This window comes from Rosa chinensis, chromosome 4 (genome assembly GCF_002994745.2).
Source record: "Rosa chinensis cultivar Old Blush chromosome 4, RchiOBHm-V2, whole genome shotgun sequence".
Lineage (NCBI taxonomy): Eukaryota > Viridiplantae > Streptophyta > Magnoliopsida > Rosales > Rosaceae > Rosa > Rosa chinensis.
In genome coordinates, this window is record NC_037091.1 from 47,961,080 (window position 1) to 47,978,883 (window position 17,804).

The window sequence follows — 17,804 nt, forward strand, 5'->3', positions numbered from 1 at the left end:
TTAATGGTCGTTAGCCATATCAAACTTACTAGCCAAGCTAAACTCCCATTTTGAGCTGAAAAAGACGCCATTTAGAATTTGCAAACCATTGACGCCTTCCCCCAATTACAATGAAACTGCACATCTGAGTTTTTTGCTTTTGTGTGGTTGATGTAATTCAATAAGCCATAGTTCTCGCAAGGAACTGCAGAGCTGCACAGCGATATTACCGCAGACTTGATGTTCTAAAGTTTTAATTCTGTGTTCTTCATGTAATTGTCCCTCAACTTCACTAGAGATGGCTAATAGGCCAAACATCTTTTGGTACAGTAATCAAACATCTTCTAGCATTTCTTTTTTAAAAAGTTCAGTCACCTGAATATACCAGTTTCAACACCTGAAAGCAGTCTCTTACAAGATAGATGCATAGCTTGCTTGAAGAATATTCTGAAACTCAACAAACTAGTCTGAAACAACTGTTTTGCAACAGTAACTCAACTTGCATAAACACTCACAGAAACTTACCTCTTCAATGACTAACCCTATGGCTTCTGTCAGAGTAAATATAAGAAAATTTACTTCTCAGACTTTCAGAAGAACAAAAGAGGTTCCCGTGCCCATTCAATTCAGTCAAATTTTGAATGCTTGATCAGTACAAAGTTGAAGCGGAATTTTGAACTTAATTCTGTAGGGCGCACCAGACTACCCTACCAAATTATAGTTTGGCTTCGACGAACCTGAAACAGATAAACAAAAATATCATAAAGCCACACAAAAGCTGGTGAACAGGCAACTCATCCAGAACTTTAGTTCAACCATCTCTCTCTCATTGTTTACTAAAGCCAAACATTATTAAGAAGATACCGTACCAGAGATTGAATCAGTAAATGGAGTCTTGAAACAAATTTGACCTTTTCCTTGGGACGATAAGAACAAACTGTTACTAAATACTTAGAAAGCACCAAAACACATTTCAACTTCTCCTTTAAGAGATAAGAACTCATTTGTTACTAAATACTTAAGACTGGGGTCTGGTAATAAAGTTGCAAGAAGATATCAAGCTTGATCAGAATTCATATCTCATTGATCACTAAACCACTCGTTTAGATGTGATAGGATTGTGTTAGGTTAGGCAGAAGACATGATGAAAGTTAGATTTACTTCCAACTCAGCCTCCGCAAGGCAGTTGTGATGAGGGACTCCAGTTTACTGGTTTCCAGCCTCAGTAAATGAAACCTTGAATAACCATCTGACCCAAGAACGAGACAATTGCCCCAGCACATAAAAGATCAATAACAGAAACATGAGCAGGTATTAGAACAATTTTCTATTATATCTAGCTAGCTAAAACTACAGTTCAAGAACCAGAATCAAACATAATCTAATATATATATAAAGTGCGCATAGTAGTACTTGCAAAATTGAACGCTGTCTTTAATCACATTTTTTCCAAAATATAAGAGGGCTAGAGAGTCAAAATCAGGACCCCAACAAATTGAAAGATGCTTGACAGTAACTTATACAGCTCAACCTGAAAGGAGCAAACAAGTTTGAACTCAAATTTGGCAGGGATTAAGCACCCTGTGCACGGTAGGGGTAGGGTCGATCCAAGCAACAATAAAGCTAAAAACCTCAGTCCTGGACAATGGTGCCAAAAGCTTTAACAACCATGCAATCGCAGTGTTACAACTTTTGACGCCGTTGCCGGGGATTGAAGTTTTTAAGAGTGCATAGCAAGGATGACAGGCCAGACTGCTTTGGCTAGTCAAGTTCTTACACTCTTATTCAGCCACTCACTTCCACCGTTCCTTAAGCAGCCGTGTGGGATAATTCACGCATTACAAATAGTAAAAGGGGCTGCTACGGCCTACAAGGGATGAATGTTGAAGGCTCTTTACCAATGAATCCTATTAACACCAACACCAAAATTAACACCAATACCAACATTAAATTTACTAGTTGTCTACTCCATATTAGACTCTCAAACAAAAGAAAATCCAGGCAATTGGCCATCTCTGCATCCGCAAAAACAACTCATAGAAGGAGATTTGTGATAATGAGAGAACCACTTATGACACACATAGAAGACACAAAGTGGAGTTTTTGGTATAGGCATCTCAGTTACAGAACAAGTAATAATTTTCAAGGTGTCTCAAAAGCCATTATCACAATTTCATTTAACTTCAATTCTTACATCGTTTTGGAGAGCAGGAATCAGCCAATACTAAGCCATACCTCACTCCATATCTGGTTTAAGATTCTAAGAGAAAAGAAAGCTAAAAAGCAGCAACAAAGTTAGTCATCCATATAATTACCATCTACGCTCAAATTCACGTCTTTACTCAAACACTTGGTAGTGCATCAACTACAATCTCAACTCATGAAAAACCTCAATCACTAAAGGGCCCGTAGCTTCCCTTCCAGACTTGGGTCTTGCAATTCTACTTGCGATTATTCGATACCAAAATAAAACATCTTCTACCTGTTCCTTCTTTAAAAAGGCTCTGTCAAGGGCCTCCAGCAACTCAGCTTTTACTTTCAGTTAAGTTGACATATACACTTGAATGAATCTTCGATGTACAGAACTCAAATTACAAGGACGCATATGTAAGTAGAAGGAAATTAATACAAGTAAGATAACAACTCATATGATTCAAACTGTACGTTTCATTACAGGTCTCATGTATAGGCTCACTTTAATGTTCTCTCTTCTTTCTTTCATTTGTGGATCAGTTTTACATGAAGAGATTTTTGCTCATATCATGATCAGCTTCACCTTGTCAGTCTAATTCATTTCTAACATTCATCAATGGACTAATTTTACACATAGGACTAGGTCTGAATATTGATTTGGATGTCAATAGCTACAGCCATAAAGGCACAGAAGGAAGTTTCCGGGATATTAGAAGTTGTTAGCCATCAAACTTTGGAAGCTGCACATTCAAGTTCTGCTGTGCGGTTCAGGAAGTAGTTTGGTCTCACAAGGAACTGCAGAGCTGCACAACAATGCTACAGCAGACTTGATGTCATAAATTGTTACCGATCGATGTTCTTCATGTGAACGTCAATCAGCTTTGGTGGTGATGACTAATAAGCACAAACAACAAAATCTCTTTAGGGACCAACACAAAATTCCTTGAAACATTGATATCGTGTTTGAGGCATTGACCATGAAAATACCATCAGACACAAAATTCCAAATTAGAAGCATTGCTCGACATAGATTCAGCCATTCAGAGATTTCATTGATCGATTACCAATCAAGCAGTTTCTAGCACTGTCCCTATGCATAACTTGAAGTCCACAATTGTTCTAATTATGCAATCAGTATTTGAAGTAATTTTTGGATGCGTGAGTTATATAACAATGGATCAGTCACACGTTGTGAAAGGAAGGTTGTATATAACGGACACATACAACAAATTTTCCAGAGTCTTTGCCAAATGTTCATTGATTTTACTAGGGTAAGTAGATGCTCAGGTTTATTAACCAAGGTTGTATCTTTCTCACTATGCAGCCACTGCTCCATAAGCAGTGACATTATATGTCAACCACCCTAGTAGTCCTAGCCCTCCTGTTGCTGCTGGAGGTACTCAGCAGCTCGTTGCCTCACGTGCAGGTATCCACTGCATGTGATTCAGTTGTACACCCACCTGGAAGTTGGTTTAGGGATGCAAATTAAGATAGAAAAATTGAAAAGAGAATTGTATGCACAACATGTAAGCCACCCGAATTTGGCATCACTGCACTCAATTCATTGCTGAAAGTGGTTTCTTTCAAGTAATTAATGAAACACTAACCATTCTATTAGTTCATGACCTTGAAAATAATAAGTTTCAGCAGTTTCTTTTACTTGTCACCTAAGTTCATACTATACTAGATGAGAGCAGTTTCTTGTAATTGGACATCAATAATTACCAGAATAACATATAGCATATAGCATACAGCAAACAAAGCAGTTTCTAAAGAAAGGGTCCTCGACAATGAAAGGAAATAGAACAGCAATTTACTCAAATCAAAGTCTCTTATTACCTAATTAACAATTATCAAAGCTCTAGTACCGCTTCAATGGCAACATACCTTTTCACAGAAAGCTAGATTGCATGAGACCGAGGTAACAATCACCATCGATCTCACTACAACTCAGGTTCATCACCACCCTCCTCCTCATCATTATAAACATCTTCGTCATCGTCTGGCTTCACATCAACAATATAATCATTCAAGTCAGGGTCTTCATAATCCTCATCGTCCTCATCATCATCATCATCATCATCATCTTCCTTATCCACATCTTCCTCATCCTTTTCGAGTTTTTTCTTTTGCTTGGCATCACTATCCTGTTCCATCTTCTCAATCCGATTCCAGTCGATCTCTTCCTTCTTCTTTCTGTCCCACTCAACGCTGTCCCTGCTTAACCCCCTCACATTCGAACCTCTAGTCAGTTCTCCAGGAAACATACTCGGCACTAGGTACTGCGAGAAAGAATGGATTTCTCTGTTACCCTTTCGCTGCTTGTCTTTGTCAGTCTGTTCAAGATAATACCCTGTTTTGTTCAGCCACTCCAAACTTTCTTTGATCAACAACATCTCTTCCTTGTTTTTCTTCTGATCGGAGATGGACAAAACATCTGTGGCATCAGGTAGGTTAATATCAGGGAACAGCACAAAGGGTTCTTCTTTACCATGACATTGATAGCCTCCGAAACCACCTCCACGCCCTCTAAACGCCATATCAGGGGCTTGTGACGGTCGGAGATTCCGGCAAATTGGGTAACGGATTGCTGGCTTCGAATCGTGGCCGGCGACGTAACTTAGGGCTAGAGATCGAGTACGCGCGATTGTGTAAACAGGGAACCACTTCTTGTTTTTACGGCGCCATTCACTTTTGTGCTTTTTCCAAAAACATGGTTGTGGGTGGGGTATTGAGGTTTTCACAAAACAAATAGAAAAGGTTTTTTATCCATGATTTCACAACTTATTAACAAATTAATCCGGATCCTCTCCTTTCTCAAAAAAAAAAAAAAAAAAAAAAATCCGGATCCTCTCCTTAGCTGGGGGTGTGGTCCTTATTTATCCTTGACTTTAGATATGGACCGTCCATGTGATTTGTTGGCTATAGGTACATTAATCCTGCAAGAAGTACTGTGTTCTACATAATGTTGCAACTCTCTCTGTTTTTTTTCAAGGTCAGTTATGATTGTTATCCAAATTTTTCTTTTGAATAATGAATCCTTATATTTCTTGTTATACAGTCGATAAGTACATTATGATTCTGATTGAAAGAAATAGGCTTTTTCGAACTTGAAAGCCAAGTGGTATTACTCACTTCTGCAATTGAAGTCCTTGAATCGCATCTGAATTGTTTGCAGGTTGCCAGAAAAATCTCTCGATTATCTACCAGAATGTTATTTGGCTTCTTTCCCATAAGAGGACTGACTTCATAGAGACTTCAATGGTGCATGGTATGATAGTTAGCGTTCCCATTCTTTCAAGCTATTGAATAATTATGGTTTATTCTTTCATGTTGATGTAATATCTAAGTTCTTGGTTTTGTCAACTACATGTATGTAGGTTATTCAACTATGGCATTGGCATTCATCTCCTTCAAGCTGGAGACCCCAAACCTAGTAAATCTTTTAGTGGCTTACAATTTGTATTACATGATTCTGATCATACATGGGTTGTAGATTTCTAAAAATTAATGATGCTAGCATGAACTGAAATAGAATTCTCAGTCATATATGGTTTGGGGTTATATTGATGTTCGCTGGTTGGTAGTGAGAAGACTCGTAGTATCTGAAAATCTTGATTCGTATCACTTGATTTCGCATATTTCTCGCTTCATTTAAACATATTCATCTTTGTTAACCAAACCATACTCACCTATGAAATCTGCAACACAGTAATCTTAACGTAGAAATTCTACCCCGCAGCATCGCGGGAGATATTCCTAGTAGCCACATGATAATAAATCAAACTTGTTACATTGCTCCGTTGCATTAAGCAGTCAAGCGGCACTTTCACCTTTGCCAGGTATGACATGCTTGTCGTGTAATCCAGCATAAAAGTTGTCTGTTTCAAGCAAATGAACTGATGAATATCAATCTGAACACGTAATAATCACATATGCAATTATTACAATAGTAAATTTAACACATAATAATCACATCACTGACAGGTATTAATCATATTGCTGAGCTCTCGTCATCGAGTTTAGTTAAAATCTGACAATTTCGTCTAAACTTCAGTTAGAGGGGAAATAGGTAGGCAGGATAAATTTACTGAATGTGCATATTATGGATTTTCGACTTGGTGATGGCGCTCACTTATGACAGAAACCCATGACCCCCATCACAGGGAGTCAGGGACTCATGACATTTTGTCTCTTATAATACATAATCAAAGCAAAATGCCTTATATGCCATAGATGTATAGTTACCTAGGTGATGATATAGTCGCATACGCTTGTCTCCATCATCGGAGAAAACATAGAATTCTTCCAACCACAAGCCCTCAGTTAAGTCATGCAGCCTAACACATGCTTGGTAGAATTTGACCACACCGGCAGCATCAATTGCCTCCAATATTAGAGCATAGAAACAATGACAAGAATTTAAATCCAAAAGCTGCAGCTTCATACAGCTTCTATCTACTCTCAAAAACTTGATCACTCTCACAAACTGCAGTTGGGATTTCTGTACGAAAATATTTAAAGCAAACAACACATTAGATAGATTTAACATTAGTAGTTATGCTTTAATGTACATCCAGAACCACTCCATACGCAACAAAATATGCATTGCATTAATCTACTCGTATTCGGTAGAATGGAATCAAGCATGGTTTGCTCCCATGTGGCATGGGGTTCGAGCCCTAGGTATCTACGTAGCTATCTGCTAGAGTTTTCTGGATCTACTTGTACATGATGGGCAGTACAACTGGGAGAAACAGGTTTAAAAGTATAAAAACCCAGAGCGTTAATAAGAATGAAATGAAGAAGGATAAAAAGAGATGTGTGCATTTCGACTCAAGGTTGCTCTTTTGTTTCTTGTTAGTATTTCCAAATAATTGATGTATGGGAATGGATACCTTTTGCTTGTTGAACTCTTGCACGGCAAAACGTGCAGGCGCCAGTACTCCCAACTCCATATGATAAATCAATCCCTATTCGAACATCAAAGAGAGTGAGTAGGATTCTCAAAAAACAAAAAGAGTGCGAAAAAGGATACTGATACAATATATAGAATCTAGCATCAGAGTATCTGAAAAAAAAAATTCCAATCCTAATATATGTGGCTATATCTGATCAGTGATCTACCTTTGTCTTAATCGGGTCTGTTAAGGGCATAGGAACATGATTTTCATGGAGCCGAAAAGGAAAAGGACGAGGAGCAGTAGGGGGTTTATTATGTTTGATACCTTCATATGTCCCAATCACAAGTCTTTCATATTTACAAGTCTTGGGCAGCTTTCCGAGCACAGAACGAATAGCCATAAGATTTGTTTGTCTTGTCTGTAAGATAAATTGCGCATTACGGAATCAATGATAATTGAAACAAACGATTACCAACACACCAAACTCCTATGGAGTATCGCATTCAACGGCAACAGCTACCAATTGTAATCGTTACCCTGCCTAACAGAAAGAATCTATAGGTCTGAGAACCCGGCCCCGACCAAAAAGGATCCAAACCCGCCGACTCCGGCGGATCTAACCTGCAGAGCCCCGCAATTGCAAGTAAAGAAGAGGATTGAATTAATTTTTTCTTACCTTTGGGACCAGAGACAGACGGCAGAGTACTGAAACCCAAAAGAAGAAGTGAAGTACACCAACCGTGTTTTCCGGAACTGAAATTCTAACCACTTAAGCAGACTTTAGTGGGGACTCTAGTCTATTAACTCTATACTAACAGAACTAAACGAATCCAGACAAACTCGGCGGCCGCCTAACTCACTGAACAGGAAGGAGTCAGAAAGCTGTATCTCCAACAGAATCTAGTAAGCCAGATCTGATATCCCGATTTCTACATAGTAAGTTTAGTTATTTTTGACAAGTTCTTGGTGTCTGTTTTGTATAACAACACCAAGTAATTTGTACAAGCAGTTAGATTATACTGTTTTGACGCAGAGATGATGGGTCTTGGGCCTGTGCTTGGAAAGCTGAGGAATAACTTAATTGCGGTTAACAGAATTAGATCAATGGCAGACAAGGTTAGTGGAATTGGAGCCTCAAACAATCATTCGATGCCCCCTGATTTTGGAATTAGGCACCAAGAACACAAACCCTTATTCCCGCCTTTCATTCGAAGCCTCATGCAGAAAGGATCATTAACAAACGCAGAATTAACTCGCATTCAAACCTTTCTGGGGGAATTAAACTATCAAGGCTCGTGGACACCTGACGAACAATTAACCTACCAAGAATTGTCGAATCGGCTGGTGCTGCTTAATGTAACGTTTAACGCACGCGAATCAATCCTTTGGAGACTGAGGGATGATGATCCCAAGATTACAGCTACTGCTGGTTTTGCGGTGGCAGAATTCAACAAGCAGAAGGTTTTTTTCAACTCAATCAATTTCATTCTAGTTTCTCTGTTCTGTTTTATCATCAGTAATTTAATCAGTGCACTAATGCTTGCTACTTACATGTATCACATGCATGGTGGTTATCTCAGTGAATGCTGATGATGCAGGGGAGAAGCTTTAGCATACTATCACAGTAGGAAACAGAATACTAGCAATGAAAAACACTTGTATATATTAATAAGCTGTGGAATTGAAGATGAAACTTAGCAGATAAGTGAGTTCTAGATTAACAATCCGAACACGTACAACTTTTTCTGTAATTTCTGAATACTACTATAACAACTGCTACAAAGACTCTTAACAAGCTAGCTATTTACTGGCTATTTTATACTAGCTCCAACACCCAACATACATATACTTGCCCTACAATACCTGGACAAATTTTTAATGATATCAAGAAAAACCACTGAGGGGAGAGGATGTGATCCCCCAATTATATACTTGCTCTGTAGATTCTTTAAAACGATTAGGACTTGCTGCATGTTATTGTCTTCTACGAAACTAATTAGAACAGGAAGAAAGGATAAAAGTAGAAACTAGAGGACAACAGTTTAGATGCTCATGCATCACAAGCCTCATTCCTTTCTTGAATGTTTTAATAAAACTTGTTCCTTTTTCAATTGCTGCATAAAACACTTTTTATTCTTTCTTTTTTTCTTCGATTAGTGGCTGATTGTTCAAACTTCAATTAATGTTTTGTTCCTCTTTCAGAATGCCCAGCTGCGATTCATTAGAGCAGTAAAGGGATTTCGCAGTTATAGTCGTCTTTGGTTTGATTACTTTCTAACTTTGGAGGCAGTTGATGATCATCTGGGCAGAACTTACCAAGCAGTAGTTAAAGAAAATCTCGTGTATCCCCATAAACCCTTTAAGGTCCTATTATTTGGTCTTGTTGCTGATAACGGCAATGGGAATTTGTTAAATCTAATTGATAACAGATGGAGTGGGCCTTATGGTGAATGTCTATATGATGATCGAGGTAAGCAATCTATACCATGTTGCTTTTAATATTATCAATACCCTATTTCTGATTTATTTTTTTATGGTAGTGTATTGTATATGTAAATTGGATCATAAATGTAAATGCTCCACTACGGTTAACTTACCACAAAAGAATTCAGTTACCCTCACTAGAGAAAAATGAGATCTAACAATCAAAGGCACCTATATTTTGGGTCATCCTTGTGGCATCATTCATGAGAAATATTAAAAAAATTCGATAATTGTTTAGTATCTGATCGCTATCATTTAATTATGGGGGACAGTCTTTTTCTGTCTCCATAGTTTCACCATTTTGGAGGATGAAATGGTTTCCAATATTGTTGATTTTAAGTATTTATCTCTAGTTTTAAAGTCTAAACTGAAACTTTATGGGTTGAAGTTTTTTGATCGAATAACAAAATTTCGATGTATTTGTACATTCTTTGTCATGTTGTTATAAAATTACTAAAATAGTTATTATTTACAAAATACTAAAACATTTAAAAAATCTATTTTACTGATGAATCATCACATGGAAAAATTTGGCAGTCTGGTTCCTGATTGAGTTGCACAATCTCACAGTTTTGTTTTTTGGTCAGTAGGATTGTACCCATTTCAGTAGGATTCTACAATCCATATTGGACAATATATTATAGTATAATTCAAAAAAATGGGAATCGTATTATTTCAATGTAAAAAATTGAAAATCAAGGACCAATATCTAAAGTCCCTTGATTATTTGTAGAGTGAACCATAGAAGAATGATGTAAAGATGAACAGTTTTGATTCTTTTAATCTATTGTTTGGTCACCATGGTGAAGATAATTTCCTTTTTTTTCTAAAGTAAGGTTAACGCTAGTAGAGAAGGTCTGTGTCTGTGTGTAATGAGGTTGAAATGGTAAAAGACCAATAAATAGAATTAGAAATACGCAAGTGACACTATTTTTTTCTACTTCTAATTGATTATTACATCTCATTTCTGTCCTTTTATGATTTTATCTTTTATGTTCTTCTTTTTGTTCAAATAAAAATGTCATTTGCTACATACGGAGCATGCGTCAAAGCAGTAGTATTTACATATGTATATTTATACTGTCATGGTACTCTTAATGCACCAAGGGGTGGATGGAGAATTAATATCTAGTCATCTTTACTGTATAGGTTTTACATTCAGAGTTGGGGATTACAAGTTAAAGCCTCCAATGAAAATAAAAAGATGTTCTCTTGAGGGTGATTTACTAAGCTCCTTGCACATGTTGTAAATCCAAAACGGAGCTGGGTAAGCATTAGATTTTATTATGTTCATTATATGTCTGAAATAATCTTTTTTTGGATTTAGTGTTTACTCTTCCAATTTTTAACTGTTGTAACTATTCTTGTTCATTATGTTTTTTTTTTTCCCTTTTCCTTTCAGCTGTGAAATTCTTGTCCACAGCCCATGTACTTGTTTCTCCTTCAATGCAAGGTGTTTCTTTTCTTCAAAAAAAATAAAAGTAAAATAAAATAAGAGGCACTTATAATTTTCTGTTCTTACATAATCCTATAGAGACCAAGATATGTTGCTTAATATATATATTATATATAACAAGTGCTTTTTTGCCCTAGGTCTATACATCTCACTGATCTCAAAAGTTAAGCCATAAACCACCACAGGTGGTCGAGTTGGTAAGAGCCTCCAGGTGTGAAACCCCCACATCCGGATTCGAATCCCGCCGACGCTTATTAGAGTTGAATCCCAACATATTCTTGGTGGCCAAGGGGGAGGAAGCGTTATGACAAGATTCCCTGAGCACGGATTAGTCTCTGGGCCTAGGAAGCCTCTGAAGACACTGTGTGATTGACAACTCAAAAAAAAAAAAAAAAAGTTAAGCCATAACACAAACTAGAGTGTGTCCCAAGAAACTAGAATTAATGAACAATCACAGATATTTCTTTCGGATCCTGGACTCCGGACATTTGATGACATTTATCCCTATGCTTGGCCATTTATCCTTTTTCTTAGAAGGATGAAGTACACGTGTAATTGAAAATTTACCATAATGGCCATCTCCTTATAAGTTCAATGAGCGCGCGCAAGAGAGTGCAATTACAGCTAGATAATATGTTAGATCCTTCTATCATTGCTTGTAATTTCAAAAAATCTGCTTATGTTAATCAACCCAAGAGTGGATTTGGATGGATGGAGACTACAGGATTGTATCTCCAGCATGCTCACTTTGAGTTGAAATATAGATTAGCAGCCATAGAAAATGTCCTCACTTTTTCCTGCCTGCCTCCAAGGCCAACCCAAACTTCCAGAATTTGCCAAATCATCGTGAATAATCACATCAACAAGATTTTCAAGCACAGAAACCTGGCATCACCATCCTTGTTGTCCCTTACACAGAACAGCCATCCTGAAAAGAACCTTACGGGTAAAAATATCAGGGTTTTTGAGAATTACAAGCGACTCTCGAGCAACAGATTCAAGAATTCGAAGAAGAGTGACATATGATTTGAAAGTCATCCCTGACCTGGAAATCAATAGTAAGTTAGTAATCCCTGTCACAAATTTTCATCAAAAATTAGTAGTTGGAAATTCACCATAAGACCAAAATAAGTAAAGCTGTAATGAAACTAGTATAAGGTGCCCACTCAAAGAAAACTCAGTTGTATGGTTTACTACTGATTCACTAGGCAAATATCTAGACAGTATAATGGGCAGGTGTCAAGTTGTACCTTGCTCAGGCATTTTACCAACCTATCACAACCTGATATCACTTGCCAAGACACTGTAACGAGTGCACCAGATAAGTTACAAATCAACCTAAGCTACCACTAAAATGACAGTTGGCTAATAAAATCAACTAAAGATTTGGGCGTTATAAATTTTCAGTCTAATTAATTGTGAAGCTTGGATAAGCCAAATAAGTATCTTGATTTCACCCAAAAAACTAGAAATGACTAAACTACACAGAATGGTTCAACTGCAGTCACCTACCTGAAATGGTGTTTCCACGATTTTTATTAGATTTGCCAACTGCTGCAGGACCTGATCACTCACCACCTTATGCTTAAAAGACGACCTTCGAAGAAGACGGAGAACTACAGGGAGCATATGAATGTTGGTCTTTGGAGTAGCTCTAGCGTTAAGGGGAAATAGATGTCCATGGCGCCTTCCATTGTTTGCTGAATGTCACCAGTTATAGTATCCAGTAAACCAGGTATAAAAGATGCCACAACACACACAAATGCATCTAAACACTCACACGCGGTGCACATGAAGGAAATGAGAAGAACCTATCAAGCAGATCACACGTGTCAGTCACGTGTCAGTCATCCATTCATTCTGTTAAGGATTAGCCAACAGAATTAGTATAAAGACTATTCTTGTTACTGTTAGTTTTAGCTAAGCATTTTTCTCTGTAACAAACACTTGGTGAGATAATCAAGATTGTTTAGCTCTCTCTCTTTTTCCTTCGTCTTCCTCCTTTCTCTGGTTCTAGGTTTTTCAATCGCATCATCACTACTCTATAATTTCCAACATGGTGATTCTAATACAACCGCGTTCCCGCTGACCATGGATGATTTGGTCACTCACCGTTCGATTGAAATCGGACGGTTGACAGGTAAGTGATGAGATTTGGGATGAGATCTGCCAACCGTCCTATTTCAATCGGACGATGAGTAACCAAATCATCCATGGTCAGCGGGAACGGGAACGGGAACGGGACTGGATTCTAATACAGCTGCGTTCCCTTGGTCAGTGGCTGACCAAGGATGATTTGGTCACTCACCGTTCGATTGAAATAGGACGGTTGACAGGTAAGTGATGAGATTTGGGATGAGATCTGTCAACCGTCCGATTGAAATCGGACGGTGAGTGACCAAATCATCCCTGGTCAGTAGATGACCAGGGGAACGGGACTGGATTCTAATATAGCCGCGTTCCCCTGGTTAGTAGCTGACCAAGGATGATTTGGTCACTCACCGTTTGATTGAAATCGGATGGTTGACAGGTAAGTAATGAGATTTGGGATGAGATCTGTCAACCGTCCGATTTCAATAAGACGGTGAGTGACCAAATCATCCATGGTCAGTAGATGACCAGGGGAACGGGACTGTATTCTAATAAAGAATGCAAGCATATATGTATTTGATATGCAGACACTTTCACTCGAACAAAAATACATGAACATATATGACATAACAGTGAATCCTTTTGCGATCAATTGCATAAGCAACAAGTTTTTTTTGTTTGGTCGGAACAGATGCAACAAGTTTACTGCAATAAGAAACCCATCCCACATCGACTCATCGAGGCTAACTGGTTCACACTACCATTGGGATCAATTTTGAATGAAGTGTATTTCTGTAATTATGTATGAAACCTGTGGGGTATTTAGGGTTTGGAACTTCTCCAAAATACTAACATTGGTCATTGCGGTCGGCGCCGTCACTGTCAGAAAAGATCAGAGTAAAGATGGTGAGGTTGGGTCTACGTCTACGTCTGCTCAACAGTGGTGAAAAGGTGAGCAGCAGAGCAGACATTAATTATTTAACAAATTACATATAGTTATTGACAAAATATGACTTAACAAGTACATATTTGATTGAATTAAACATATAAGGACTAAATCTTACAAATAAGGACAATATGCTTTCTATTTGTGATATGTCATGAGTTAATTTACTTTTTTACCCTTAACTACTTATTTTGACTTCTAATCCCTTTATGTTATTTTTTTTTTCGGAGAATAATTCATTTATGTTACTTTTTTTTTTCTTCTGAGAATAATCTGTTTATGTTACTTTTTTTTTTTCTCTTATGAGAGTAATCCCTTTATATTACTTTTTTTTTCTTTGAGAATAATCCGTTTATGTTACTTTTTTTTTTTTTTTGCACTCATCTAATCCTGTTACTGCACTCATACTCGTTCAGTTCTGCTACTGCACTTGTACTCGTGTTCTGCTACTACACTCGTCATTGTCTAATCCTGCTATTGCACTCGCTGCACTCATGCTCGTCCAATTCTGCTGCTGCACTCGCTGAACTCATACTCGTCCAGTTCTGCTACTGCACTTGTCCAATCCTGCTACTGCACTCACTGAACTCATATTCGTCTAGTTCTGCTACTGCACTCGTCATCGCCTAATCCTGTTACTGCACTGGTCCAATCTTGCTACTGCACTCATTGCATTCATACTCATCTAGTTCTGCTACTGTCTTTATACTCGTGTTCTGCTACTGCACTCATCATCGCCTAATCTTGATACTGTACTCGTTCAATCCTGCTACTGCACTAATACTCGTCCAATCTTGCTACTGCCTGATACGCCAAAAGTAAGCGGGCAATTTAACCCTGAAAATGTCATCGTTAGTATATGGTAAATAGATATCGTTATAATCGGGGATTGAGGGTACACCTGTAATTGTAAAAACAAGTAAAGAATTAAAATAAATATAAAGTATAAATTTATAAAAATATATACAAATAACTAAATAAAATGGGGCTTTAAGAATTAGAGTTTTGAAAATTAAAATAAACAAAAGAAAGAAAATATAAAAACACATAAACAAGGGTGGAACGCAAGGAACAAAGATCAAATCCACAATCACATAAATGAAATCCAATCACAATTCCTATAGTTGATTTTCTATGTCATGAGAAAGAAGTTGACCATGTGAAACGTTAGAAAGCAAACGATTTCCCATTTTTTATTTTCCTTGAATAATTAATCTAAGTGAAAGCACCTAAATCAATCCTATTGAACATGCAATCATAGTCTAGAAAGCTAGCTAATCAAGAACACATTCAACGCATTAAGAACAAAGAAATGATGTCAACCAAAGTGCACAACCTAGTATGAGAAAGTGCACAACCAAAGTGCAATCCTCCTTAATTGATTTCGATTTTTGTCCAAAGCCTTTACTACTTAATTCTAGCTCCAATTACATGCATATATCCTAAGTTGGCCACCAAAGAACACAAACATGCAAAAGTTTTCTGTAATCCAAAATCAATCAAGCAATCTCACATAAGCAACATATAAATCAATATATAAAAATCACAATTTTATTTCAAAACATATAAACGGGCTTTAAAATTTGCCCTTAACGTCATGTTAACTAGAAGTCATAACTCTACAAATCAAACAAAGGAAAAAAAAAGAAAGTATGAAATACACCGTCAATGATGAATGACAAAGCCTTGAGACGAAGAACTTGAAAATCATTGAAAGCAAGCAATCTTCTAGGGACAACACAAAGGTGGATGGCGGTTAGGATCTTGATGTATTGCATGACTTCTTCTCCTCCTTGGTTGAGACGCAGAGCTTCTGAAGACTAGAGAATGGAGAGAATTTTTCTAATGTTTATTTTCTAATGGAGAGAGGTGTGTTGTGTTGTGGTGTTGGTGTCTAAAACGTCTAGAGAGGAGGGTATATACAGGGGAAGGCAAGGCTTCATGAATTTAATTTCTAAGAAATTTTCTGGTTGCATCACACAGCTCCAACCAATGAATTAATGTCACGTCAACTCTGTCATGTCACTCAACCAATCAAAAAGCTCCAAAATAAGTCCATAATCTTTCCAAATATATTATTGTTGATTTCCCAAGATTTTATCTGATTTTTCTCTTAATTTTCGGCCAAAATAATCTTGAGTGAAAATAGGAATGAATCTGGACTTGTTTTGGACCTTTTCTCCCTTAAATCTCTCCATGGCATTATCATTAATATCCTCCCCTTGATTTTCTCTTGATTTTCACATTAAAATTGCAGATTTTATTCTCTAATTTCAGTCAACATATCTTGAGGGAATTAAGGAACGAATCTGGACTTGTTTTGAGTCTTTTCTTGTTGCACAATCCCATGAAACTCTCCCTTGATTTTCTCAACATAATCTCCTTGATTTTCTCCTTGCAAAAATCAGATTTAATCTCCCATAATATCTCCCACGTCATCTTCAAGCCATGTGGTCTCCTAATGCCTTCAGGTTTCCTAGCCTCATTAGGATTCCTGCGTTGACTAGGATTCCTAGTTGGACCAAGAAAACTCCATTTCTTCATTTCAGCTCATTTCCTTCTCATTTATTCCAATATACCTAGAAAATAGAAACTAAATTAAAAATGATTAAGTAAAGGAAATAACTAAGCAAAATACGAGGAGTTAAATATTAAAACGTCGCATTAAAATGCTCCTATCACTGCCCTCGTACTCATGTTCTGCTACTGCACTCGTTAAAAGGTAAAAACAAGAACTTAAGGAAGAATTTCTGAATCCTAAAGGCGGCAAAACACATTTTTGGTAATCCTTGAAAGCAATACTACATTACATTACACACAGTGATTGATTCTGAGCATTGTAACCACAAACTAAACTGAAAGCTCAACAAGAAAAAACAGAAGACATACTTTAATCTCTGGCGACCAGTGATCCAAAGCTGTCAAGGTGCAAGGAACAGCCAAAGCACACAGCTTTCCAAAATTCGCATAATCAATCTACAAAACAACCTATCACCAAGTCATCAAAAAAAAAGGGCAAAATACTATTCACACCCTGTACTTTGGGCGTGTCGACAGTTTAGTCCCTAACATTTTAATTTCAACAAGTAACTCCCCATGCATTCGAATTTCAACAATTTGGTCTAAAATGACCATTTTACCCCTCACTTTCTCTTTTTATTTTATTTTATTTTTTAATTCTTTTCTTTTTTCCTTTTTTTTTTGTTGTTATTTTTTCTGCTTCTCTCTCTCTCTCTCTCTCTCTCTCGGCTCAGCAATGCGATCCAAAACCCACCGCAGCCTCTCCCACCTCATCTGCATCTTTCCTTAGGACACCGCCCTCGTTGGACCCTACCTCTTCGACCTCGCCACCTCGCTAGGTGCCTCAGCGATGGAGCCGGCAGCAGTGCCTCATTTTTTTCCTCTTTCTTTCCCTTTGGCCGCACTATTTTATCTCTCTCTCTTCTCGACCTCTCTTCTCTCCTCTTTCCTCTTTTACGGCCGGAAACACCACATCCGGCCACCACCTCACGTCGCCATCACTATCAACCAAATCAAGATGGAAATCCGATCCAAGCCCAAGCTCCTCGCTGCTAAAACATGATCGGCAGCCTCCGCGTGAGGTCCTCCAGCCCACTACGCCACCTCTATTACCTTTCTCTGCTTTCATGCCTCCATCTCGCCTCACCGTCACCGTCACTCGACTCAGCAACCATCAATCAGCCAAACCCCAAAGTCGTTACACCAGCCGACACCGAGCGACGTCGCGCAC

General features: G+C 37.8%; 3 protein-coding genes and 1 long non-coding RNA gene across 8 annotated transcripts; 2 read left to right on the top strand and 2 right to left on the bottom strand.

Annotated features, from left to right (window-relative positions):
• Window positions 1–491: 491 nt before the first annotated feature.
• On the bottom strand, window positions 492–4,927 carry LOC112196624 (phosphopantothenoylcysteine decarboxylase subunit SIS2). 4 transcript variants are annotated; one of them, XR_002935301.2, is made up of 2 exons: window positions 4,060–4,927; window positions 492–716 (listed from the first exon to the last, which is right to left on the bottom strand). XR_002935301.2 is itself a non-coding variant. In XM_024337024.2 (1 exon), the coding sequence occupies exon 1, from the start codon at window positions 4,710–4,712 to the stop codon at window positions 4,116–4,118; it is 597 nt and encodes a 198-aa protein (XP_024192792.1). In that variant the 5' UTR covers window positions 4,713–4,926; the 3' UTR covers window positions 3,870–4,115. The 4 variants fall into 4 exon arrangements, 1 of the variants encoding a protein (XP_024192792.1); XR_002935302.2 differs by lacking the exon at window positions 492–716 and adding an exon at window positions 3,048–3,066; XR_002935300.2 differs by lacking the exon at window positions 492–716 and adding an exon at window positions 3,100–3,632.
• Window positions 4,928–5,032: 105 nt separating this feature from the next.
• Window positions 5,033–5,784, top strand: LOC121052477. Its single transcript, XR_005809204.1, has 3 exons — window positions 5,033–5,167; window positions 5,351–5,443; window positions 5,553–5,784. It is a non-coding gene; the product is annotated as an uncharacterized LOC121052477 (long non-coding RNA).
• A 163-nt stretch (window positions 5,785–5,947) lies between these two features.
• Window positions 5,948–7,754, bottom strand: LOC112201016. Its single transcript, XM_040517622.1, has 4 exons — window positions 7,300–7,754; window positions 7,071–7,145; window positions 6,421–6,676; window positions 5,948–6,053 (listed from the first exon to the last, which is right to left on the bottom strand). Exons 1-4 carry the CDS (start codon window positions 7,474–7,476, stop codon window positions 5,989–5,991), a joined length of 573 nt encoding a protein of 190 aa, XP_040373556.1. The 5' UTR covers window positions 7,477–7,754; the 3' UTR covers window positions 5,948–5,988.
• Window positions 7,755–7,828: 74 nt separating this feature from the next.
• Window positions 7,829–11,460, top strand: LOC112201015. 2 transcript variants are annotated; one of them, XM_024342024.2, is made up of 5 exons: window positions 7,829–7,979; window positions 8,110–8,537; window positions 9,279–9,546; window positions 10,710–10,827; window positions 11,154–11,460. In XM_024342024.2, the coding sequence occupies exons 2-4, from the start codon at window positions 8,112–8,114 to the stop codon at window positions 10,808–10,810; spliced, it is 795 nt and encodes a 264-aa protein (XP_024197792.1). In that variant the 5' UTR covers window positions 7,829–7,979; window positions 8,110–8,111; the 3' UTR covers window positions 10,811–10,827; window positions 11,154–11,460. The 2 variants fall into 2 exon arrangements, with proteins under 2 accessions (XP_024197792.1, XP_024197793.1); XM_024342025.2 differs by having other exon boundaries at window positions 7,836–8,012.
• Window positions 11,461–17,804: the final 6,344 nt, after the last annotated feature.

Excerpts from the sequence above, each read along its gene's own strand:
- LOC112201016 (XM_040517622.1), bottom strand. The coding sequence starts at position 7,476 with ATGGCTATTCGTTCTGTGCTCGGAAAGCTGCCCAAGACTTGTAAATAT. Across the intron at positions 6,677-7,070 it reads AAGAGTTCAACAAGCAAAAG|AAATCCCAACTGCAGTTTGT; the intron begins GTATCCATTCCC and ends ATTTTCGTACAG. Across the intron at positions 6,054-6,420 it reads GCGACTATATCATCACCTAG|ACAACTTTTATGCTGGATTA; the intron begins GTAACTATACAT and ends TGCTTGAAACAG.
- LOC112196624 (XM_024337024.2), bottom strand. The coding sequence starts at position 4,712 with ATGGCGTTTAGAGGGCGTGGAGGTGGTTTCGGAGGCTATCAATGTCAT.
- LOC112201015 (XM_024342024.2), top strand. The coding sequence starts at position 8,112 with ATGATGGGTCTTGGGCCTGTGCTTGGAAAGCTGAGGAATAACTTAATT. Across the intron at positions 8,538-9,278 it reads CAGAATTCAACAAGCAGAAG|AATGCCCAGCTGCGATTCAT; the intron begins GTTTTTTTCAAC and ends TTCCTCTTTCAG. Across the intron at positions 9,547-10,709 it reads ATGTCTATATGATGATCGAG|GTTTTACATTCAGAGTTGGG; the intron begins GTAAGCAATCTA and ends TTTACTGTATAG.